The sequence below is a fragment of the Solenopsis invicta genome, chromosome 6 (genome assembly GCF_016802725.1).
Source record: "Solenopsis invicta isolate M01_SB chromosome 6, UNIL_Sinv_3.0, whole genome shotgun sequence".
Taxonomy (NCBI): Eukaryota; Metazoa; Arthropoda; class Insecta; order Hymenoptera; family Formicidae; genus Solenopsis; species Solenopsis invicta.
The window spans coordinates 22,901,887-22,911,905 of record NC_052669.1 but is presented as its reverse complement, the minus strand read 5'-3'; the positions used below and the strand labels follow the sequence as shown (position 1 = coordinate 22,911,905).

General features: G+C 34.8%; 1 protein-coding gene across 3 annotated transcripts; it reads right to left on the bottom strand.

Annotated features, from left to right (window-relative positions):
* Positions 1-558: 558 nt before the first annotated feature.
* On the bottom strand, positions 559-7,902 carry LOC105202518. Of its 3 annotated transcripts, none has more exons than XM_026135847.2 (7): positions 7,804-7,902; positions 5,886-6,162; positions 4,309-4,449; positions 4,009-4,206; positions 3,686-3,859; positions 3,104-3,611; positions 1,049-1,671 (listed from the first exon to the last, which is right to left on the bottom strand). In XM_026135847.2, exons 2-7 carry the CDS (start codon positions 6,132-6,134, stop codon positions 1,049-1,051), a joined length of 1,893 nt encoding a protein of 630 aa, XP_025991632.2. In that variant the 5' UTR covers positions 6,135-6,162; positions 7,804-7,902. The 3 variants fall into 3 exon arrangements, with proteins under 3 accessions (XP_025991633.2, XP_025991632.2, XP_025991631.2); XM_026135846.2 differs by lacking the exon at positions 7,804-7,902 and adding an exon at positions 6,607-7,703; XM_026135848.2 differs by lacking the exon at positions 7,804-7,902 and having other exon boundaries at positions 559-1,671; positions 5,886-6,134.
* Between the last annotated feature and the right edge of the window lie 2,117 nt (positions 7,903-10,019).

The following is a 10,019-nucleotide window of genomic DNA, read 5'->3' as shown; positions in this document are numbered from 1 at the left end:
CGATTATCGGAAAAATTACGAGATACGAAATTTCTCTGAATTTCTTTTCTAGTAGAAAATGTAAAATAAAACGCCTATATAAAACGAAACAAAATCACTTTTTCTTTCATCTTTAACCAATGATATCGTAAAATTTTGTAATTGTATAGTATTAAATAGTGCATATTCACATATTCTGTTCTGTATCATATGTTTACATATTTCTATATTAAATTACCCATTTATATACATGAATCAAAACTTATATTAATATTATAATAGTACATTTCTACAAGATAACAAAGCGCATTCCGTGACTATCAGATACATGACAGGATGCTAGAAAGTGTTCCCTATTAAGTTTAAAAGAACATGATAGCAATCGAGATAATTTTGAATATTGAGTTTTTAAATAATAAGTAATTAAGATTGGCCATTCATCAATTTCTTTTTCGTGCACAGAAACCTATGCTTTACATCACCGCTATATCGCTGCTGCGACCAATGCATAATCATAAAAAATTAATTTTAATTGCTCATTATTTAAATTGTCACGCAATATTCCTGTGTGTGTGTGTGTGTGTGTGTGTGTGTGTGTGTGTGTGTGTGTGTGTGTGTGTGCGCGCGCGCGCGCGCGCGTATGTACACACACAAACACATTTTTTATATCTCAAGTTTTATTCTTACCTTAAGCTTATCTCGGTTCTATTTCTCTTGTAAACTTCTTGTAAACATAACGATACGCCCCGTATTCTGTAACTAAATGTGATCAAAATCGATCCATTCTATTCGCAATGCAACTTTAATTGTTTAGATAATGTCGCGAAATCATAACAGTCTTATGATAACTTAATATAAATTCAACTATTGTATGAATAATTAGAATAAATATAAGAAACAACACATGCACAAGTTATAAGTCATCACTTATAATAAGTAATAACTTATTGTACATTAATTTATAGTATTTACGGTGCCAAAATCAGAGAGGCATGCACATCTTTTTCTTTTTTTTTTTAATATTATCAACAATCAATATTCGTGTCTGTTCTTATCTTTGTTCAATATGTTATTCAATAACCAGTCTATCAATGAGTGTGCGGGGTAAATGCAGGGTTTCGCGTAAAGTTTGTTTTGGTGACAGTTTTCGCAAAAAGGATTTTGCAATCGAAGATTCCGGGGTATTCATGGGATCTCTGTTTTCGTCGCAGGATGTCCGAGTATTTAAATTGTTTTCTTCTTCATCGGACGAACAGAGATCGATTACCATTATTGTATGCGATGGACACTTTTTCTCTTTAGCTGATTTAGTAGTGTCGCCATTGGCCACAAGCGATTTTACAGTCTTGAATAAAGTTTCTTTTTGTAATGAACTAATATTGACTTCCTCTTTTTCTTCCTCTTCATCATCGTCATCTACTTCGTTAACAATTCGATCATCCTCTAGCGGTGCTTTTCGTTTTGAAGATATAGATGTATTTCGCACATGAACTGTTTTTCTCGATCTTGTTTTGCAAGCCGGTCCTGCTTTTCTAGTTAATAAAACTTTCCGCACATTGATACTCTTCTGAGGACATTGATATTTGGAAGGGTCCTTCTTCAATTCATCAATTTGCTTTTCGTTCAGTCGAGTAAGAACAACGTAAATAGGTCGACACGTAGCGTAGAGTAATTGTGATCGTATGCTCAGCACTGAAAAGAGAGAAATATAGATTATATATACATACATACATACATACATACATACATACATACGTACGTACGTACGTACGTACGTACGTACGTACATACATACATACATACATACATACATACATACATACATACATACATACATACATACATACATACATACATACATACATACATACATACATACATACGTACGTACGTACGTACGTACATACATACATACATACATACATACATACATACATACATACATACATACATATATATATAATCTTAAAATTTTTCCAATAGATTTAAGGAGGTTCTTAAGTTTAAATAAATTAAGAATTTAGTCGTATTGCTATATGTATTTAAAATATTTTTGGCATTACTATCTCCAAAATAATAAATAATGAACAAAATTGAAAACGCCTGTTCAGACAGGAAAACACGGATAGCTATTGAAAGGAGTAAAAAATGTGCTTTTATGTATAAAATTCAAAGAAACTTTACTTGCGGTCTATTGTTACAAACTTGTTAAATACGAGATAAGTCATATTTTCACAATCAAACACATAATAACAAAATAACATGCATGACATCTCATCGTCAATCTGTCACGTTTCACGTCCATTATAGTTCTAGATTTTTCCGCGACAGAATGTCGCTACCGTCAACGCGGATTTCTTGGCTGAGATTTCTTGCCAGGAGTCTTAATTCATTATTTAAAGATATTTTCTTTATAATATTGATAAATGATGTGGAAAAAAATTGAAAAAAAAAAAAAAAATTATTTATAATACTGATTTAAATAACAAACAATATTACACTTTTGTTAGCATATCATAAAAAAAAAGATATAATTCATAAATATAATTTAATACTTTAACACAAAAATGATACAATAAAGTTTTATTTTCTTTATTTCAACATTTGGTTTTTTAAATTTTATTTTCTTATGAATAGCGTTTTTCAAAATTCTTAACATTTTATTTGCGATTAAATTATTTAAAACTCCTTTCATAAGACTTAATATTTTTTTATTGAGTTAATTGTAGGAAACTATATCAAATATTAACTATAATCAAATATTTGAAAAAATTCACAAATACCTATTAAAATTTGATCAGTTCGTACATTATGTAAAAAACCTGGAGAATCCTTCTTAATATATTTTTTTTTAATATAATGTAATTCTCTATTTTTACTTCTCTATTTATAAAAGAACAGTCAAATCTGTATTTTTTATTGTTTCTTTTTATCATTTTTGCTCTTACATTGTTCCGTTATTATTTCATTTGCACAAAATAAGTAAGGAGCAAAAAAAATGGAATAAAGAATATGAAGCTTCATATTTTAAATTGTACTCTAACCTTATTAAATTTTTTAAGATTTTAACATGTATTAGCAAAAATTACAGTAAGATATGTACAGTGTACAATAGGTTACGTACTTGGTTTGCTTTTAACAGAATTCACAAATTTATATTGATGCATGTAATGGTCAGTCGGTCTATCCCGATTTGGTTTATATGTCACTATCCATCTATCGTGATCTACTTCTGTGTCCAGCCATTTTGGTCTACACGAATTGCTCAATATTGGCGCGATGACATGCCTCTCTATTCTGTCTAATCGCTCTTGCTGCGTTTCCTCGGTCATAGCCTTCGATTTCTTCGTTAGCATTATGCCAGCGGGCGACGAGAACGGAATAATAGCGAATCTCGTGAAGTTAAGAGAACTTCTAACACGTCCGGACGTTCGTCTGACAATGCTATTGTCAGAGGCACTCGCGTTTTCTACGTCAGCCAATTTGGATTCAGTCTTACTCGATCGTAACTGGAAATACTCCAGAAATTGGTCTTGTTGCAGCTCAGGCTTGCCTACGGACAGATCCGGCGTAGACGAGCGCGAAGCACTACCACCACCGTGATCCAATTCACAACATATTTTTTCATGTTCCTAAATAATGGTGCAAATAGAAAATTATATTAGTGAAATATTATTTAGAACATATTAGTTTTACAAACAAATACCTTCATTTTTGCGAGACCCACAAATTCAGCATCACAATTGTCACAAAGATAAATATCATCACATGGTTGGACCATCATGGGGGCTTGTTGTTTTGTTTTGTTTCCGCTACCCGATGAAGATGCATTGTGAGATAGTAATGTTCTTCGGGGGCTATCATTCTTTCTGTCATAATGCTGTAGGCGCAGAAAGCTTTCTCATTCAATTAAATTAAGGAGAGCGAGATATAGTAAACTACTTGGAGTACTAGCAAAGTGACTATTTTATGTTAAGTACATCTGTAGATATACATATATATACATACATACATATATATTGTACACACCATGTTTTCATTACGAAATGTTACTAGTAGTTTTCCCGTACTTTTGTGATACAGACTAGTTGTCGTGTCCCAATTATTAACGTACTCTAAATCTTCATGTGGGTACTGCGCTAGATACGAACAAAAACGTAACAGATATTCGCTTCTGTGATACGTGTAACATCGAAAAACCAATTTCTTTAGATTCGCCATCCAGTTCTAAAACAATATTCTTAAATTAGCATTTTTCGAAAGACAAAACTTGATCGATAGATTACATAATTTTATGAGGCAAAGACATATTATTTAGTGATCGCTTACGTCGTTAATCTTCTTGGGTCTCGTTAGTGGACTTGAGAATTTAACATCTTGAGGCCACCACTCAGGTTTGTTAATGACCTTAGTGGTATCATGCCCCAGTGAACAATGGACCATGAACAATATAAAACGTTCTAGTTGCGCCTGTGAAATAGTATTTGTCGATGTACTAGATTCACAAATAGAATGTAGCTTGTAATATAATACAATATATGCTATCACACAAAAATTTAAGCATATTTGAGATTTTATCACATCTTATGTGATAAAAGTTAAATATCTCAATGAAGAAAAAAAAAAGATAAAGAAATTTTCAAAAAAATATTTTAAAGAGAAAACAAAACTTTGGATTTATCTTTTAGTTTTGTCTCTATGTCTTGCTAAATTATATAATATTAAAACTGATATTTTTAAAATAACTTTTAACTTTGAAATTCTGTAGCTTGATGAAACATCATCGGACAAAAATTAACAAAAAATGATTTTAAAGAAGACTTTTTAAAGTGGATTTTAAAGTAGTTTTTTTATTAATTGGTACAGTAATTTTTCACAATGACATCAAACTTCTTTTGTAAAAACTCATTTCTTATCAAACGTTTTTAATGTTGAAATTAAAGAGTTTAAAGAAAGAAAAGATGAAAAAAAATGTTATAATATATTCATTTCACATGTTTTTTTTTAATTTTTAGGCTTCTTTTTATAATTAATCCTACAGTGTGCTACTGAGATATTTTTTGATATTTACAGATATTTTTCTGTAAATATTACTCCGTATTAATACTCGGTGTTAATATTACTCTGAGTAAACATTCATATAACTAAATTTTTTTACACTTTTTTGTTTACTTTATAAGTTGCAAGATGATATAGAATGACCAAAATATCACTTTAATATAAAATAAATGAATTTTAATGTTTACAATATTATTAAATATTGCAATCCAGTCTCAGGAAACCTTTAGACGCTTTTCTGTTTTAGGCTTTGTAACTTTTAAATCTTGTCCACAATGCTAGAAATCGGTCTGAGATCTTGGACAAGAGACTCAAAAGATAAAATGTCATTAGACGGTTGACCAAATTGTTCAAATGCAATTGGTCAATTTCCTCTGTTTGGAAGCTCTCTTTGGAAAAACTGTTGCCTTTGTTGTTATAAAATGTTATAATCTAAGAAACCATGAATTGATGAACAAAGTACTATTATATTTGTCATGCAACAAATTTTTTGAATGTGTTTATTAACTATAAAATAAAGTGTTTCTAGAAACTTTCTATTTTGTCAATCAATACACTTGAAAAATTTGTTGTAAGACAAATGTAACATCGTAAAACTATTAGCAAAGATTACTAATAGTTGAATCTACTGATGCATATTAAAACCATTGTATACTTACCTAATCTAAAGCCTTGTGTTCATAATTTCTAAAAATCACTGTGGGATCTCAGAAGGAAGAATTGATAAATCACATTTGAACAATTTCTCAACTGACCAATGCATCAGTTTGGTCCATTCTCTCCATCCAAAATCTTAAAGTGATTTCTAGCATTGAACAAAAAGCTCAAAAGCAAAAAATATAATTTACCATAGTGATTTTCTCCAGAGACGTAGGATAACCATCAGCAAACAAAAGAGGAAGATTAGACACCATAGAATCCTCATCTCTCTCTAAATTATCTGTTCCGTTATCTTCTCCATACTTGTCACTGGTAGCACTGTCCATCATGATTGTATCATTAGGAACTGGATTTCCAAACTTACTTATCTCATTTCTATCATTCTCTTGCATAGTCGAGAGTTTCATGCTTCTAAAATCGTCGGTTTTGTTCCTCATTTAAAATAAATCCGCCATTGGAAGGACCCTATGAAATTTTGTATAGATTAGTAACCTTTGCATTCTACTGGACTGTTTCATTATACAAAGTAGTTATACAAATTAATATTTTAACTGTAAAAACTCGATTGATAAAGTGCTATGTTAAAATGCTAAATCGTTCTGTTAATTTGTGACAACCCGAATGTCTCTACAAAAAAGAAGAATTCGCTTCTGAGATTCTTGAGAGCGACATTGCCTTTTATAGAGATCATCTCAAAACATACAGAGTTGCAATGAGTGACATTTTATCACGTAATCCATGTCGCCAACGCGACGAGATGTGCTTTGCTTGATCAAGCTAGAGGAACGTTGGATGGAAAAAGCTACTAAATAACAAATTTCAGTGTAAGTGCAGAAATATTCATAGAACAGGGGCCAAGCTAGGTCAAAGTCGCATCAGACAATTGCCGTGGGCACATCGGTAATATACCTGTTCCCAGCGATCCCGCTATCCGTGAGTTCGTGCAAAATTCGAAACTTGTTCGTAATACATCATCCAGGAGATTCCGCATCTCAGAGTTACACCTCTTACGCGACGGCACAGTCAGGAGTCACTCGCGTCTATTTTTTTTCTTCTTTCCGCTCACTTGAGAAACTTTAAACCTTCACTGCACTAGGGACGAAGGTTCAAATCCCGAAGAGGGAGGGCGAAGTCCTACAACGCGACGCAATACCTCGCGCGACAATTGTCACGTAGCCATCAGGTCGCGCGCGAACGCGAAGGCCATTTTTAGAACATGATCTCCGAAGACCAGCACACTTTTCACCTGGGAATCACTTGTCTTCTCCTGGCCCAAATTGAAGGTCCAAGTGACGTAATTTTCGCGTTGTGACGATCGTTATCGTCGTCGTCGTCACGATCAATCTGATCCGAAGAGATCAGCGCAGATCAGCCAATTTCGATCCAACCGAGATCGACGTTGGAATACGGCTACCCACGCCTGTCGTCAAGCACGCGGTGACTACACCTTATCGAAGATCAGATCGCGCGCGATTAACCTGCCAGGATGGTTATTCAAGTCCTACGAAGTCACAAACGAAACCGCGCGAACGCAGCCGCGACAAGGCGACAACGGGGGTTCCACCGATTGACAGGAGGGTCCCCTTCTCTGCGCGCCTGCAATATGCGTGCGCTCGACGCACAATAAACTTAAGATGGCGAATACATCACGCGCGCCGCCGCTCACTGATCGTACCGAGGAAGCTACGCGGGCTCGCTTCAGCGAGATGTGGCGAGATGCTCGTCGACGCTTCACTTCGAAGATACGATTTCGATTAAAATTTGGATGGTTTTTTTGATCTTCAATATGGAAGTCGAGGAACCCCCGAGCGTTCGCAGCAACGGAAAGCATAACAGGAAGAAGACAAGAGGAGTGATACTAAAGCAGTATGAAGCATCACGTAGTCGCCAATGCGCTTGCGTCCTGCTTGAAAAATTGTAAGAGAAAGAAAATGAATTGCTTACATTACATATCATACGCGCGCACGCGATATACGCATCACGGATGCGAGTTTTCTTCTCTATTCTTTATGTCTCAGATAAATATTCAGAAATATTACGTGAAGATGTATGAATATATTGTATAAAATATCTCGTGTACGTTACTTAAAACTTAAAGTTACTTACTTAGAAGAAAAGTTGCAAATTCTGGCTCGTAATTAGTCATCCTCATCACTACCCCTCCATCGAGTCTAGAACTATTACTAGTGGCTGTTATCTCTGACGAAGGGAGTTTACTATGGTGGGGATAATTGTTTACGAGTTGGCAACTTTGTCCAAGAGCAGTGCGCATTGCCGTCACCAGATGGAGATACGACGGAAATATATTTCTCGCGAGTGGAAACTATTTGGCCATGAGCTTTCTACAATAAGCTATTAGGGCCTAAGCAGAATGGTTGATTTATAATTTTAAGACAAGTTTTACGATCTAGATTTTAAATCTTTGTCTTTAGTAACACACAATAAAACCTGCCGCAAACGATACATTTTCTTAATGGATTCTAGGCCGGTATTCATAGTCGATTCTTATATTTAAGATCATCTTAAGTATCATCTTAAGATGTCATCAACCAATCAGAGAGCCGTATTAGCATCTTAAGACGTTACTTAAGACGATCTTGAAATAAGAATCGACTATGAATACCGGCCATAGTCGATTCTTATTTCAAGATTGTCTTAAGTAACGTCTTAAGATGCTAATACGGCTTTCTGATTGGTTGATGGCATCTTAAGATGATACTTAAGATAATCTTAAATAAAAGAATCGAGTATGGCCGGTATTCATAGTCGATTCTTATATCAAGATCGTCTTAAGTAATGTCTTAAGTAGAGTCCTATATAAAGAGAGAAGCGACATCGAACCCTCACCACAACCTTCAGTATCCAATTGAGTCCTTCACCACCATTTTGGGACCGCTCTAACGCCATCAAACACCATTCGTATCATTCTACAAACAGCTATGGTCACAATATGGCTGCTCGCTTAGCCAATCAAGTATCAGATTACCAATCAAAGCTTTGGACATCAATGTCGCTTCTCTCTTTATATAGGACTCTAATAAGAATCGACTATGAATACCGGCCTATGAATACCGACCCTAGAGTCCTATATAAAGAGAGAAGCGACATCGAACCTCGATCACAACCTTCAGTATTTAATTGAACCCTCCACCGGCATATTGGGACCGCTCTAACGTCATCAAACACCATTCGTGTCATTCTGTAAATAGCTGTAGTGCCAATATGGCTGCTCGCTTAGCCAATCAAGTATCAATCAAATTACCAATCAAAGCTTTGCCGAATGAGTTTTTATTTGTAGATCCAATCAATTACGGCTGCTTTCTTTTTAGACGACGCAAATCGACACAAATTAACACACTCGAACACAGTTTCAGACTCTCCTCCTGTGTAGAGTCGAAAAGTGTCGATTAAGTTTGTAAATGGAAAGCGAAGTGTGTCGCTTTGTATTAAAAGTGTCGACTGTATTCTCTAAAAAGAAAGCAGCCTACGTTCGCCGCTCGATAAGCAAGTCTACATTCCAAAAACCATCGAAGACAAAGGCTGTGTTCCGATATTAACTGCCAGTACTGAAAATGTATAGTATATGTGACGTGAACTATAAATTTTCAGTACTGCCAGTAAAAACGGAACACAGCCAAAGTGTCGCAACTATAATGAACACGATTGTATAGTCGCCTGCATTATAGTTGCGACACTTTTTTCGATACATTTTTGAACGCGCAACTATAACGAGATCTGAAAACATGATTGGTTCTTACTTGTGGATCCAACCAATTACGTTCGCCGTTCGATGAGCAAAGCTATATTCCAAAAACCATTGAAGACAAAGTGACGCAACTATGGGTGCTTTCCAGCTACGACACAAATCGACACTGTGTAACACAGTGTCCATTAGTGTAAGAGAGAAAATTTTAGTTGTTTCACTCACACTAATGGACACTGTGTTACACAGTGGCTGTGTTCCGTTTTTACTGTCAGTACTGAAAATTTATAGTTCACGTCACATATACTATACATTTTCAGTACTGGCAGTTAATATCGGAACACAACCAGTGTCGACACTGTCGACTTGTGTCGTAGCTGGAAAGCACCCTATAATAGGCTACATACGAGGAGTTTGGAGCAGTTTGGAGCATTGGAGGAGGTCCTGCTGCATACATCATAAATTAGATTTGAGTTGCTTGAAAATGTATGCACCCGTCATGAGATAAATATATATTCGACTGTAGGAAAGAGACGACAAAAATATTAAATGCAAAAAGGGCAGCACGAACAGGCTTATTGTTCTACTCTAGCTTTTACGTATCATAATGATAAAAGAA

Excerpts from the sequence above, each read along its gene's own strand:
- LOC105202518 (XM_026135847.2), bottom strand. The coding sequence starts at position 6,134 with ATGAGGAACAAAACCGACGATTTTAGAAGCATGAAACTCTCGACTATG. Across the intron at positions 4,450-5,885 it reads CTCTGGAGAAAATCACTATG|GCGCAACTAGAACGTTTTAT; the intron begins GTAAATTATATT and ends ACTATTTCACAG. Across the intron at positions 4,207-4,308 it reads GACCCAAGAAGATTAACGAC|AACTGGATGGCGAATCTAAA; the intron begins GTAAGCGATCAC and ends ATATTGTTTTAG.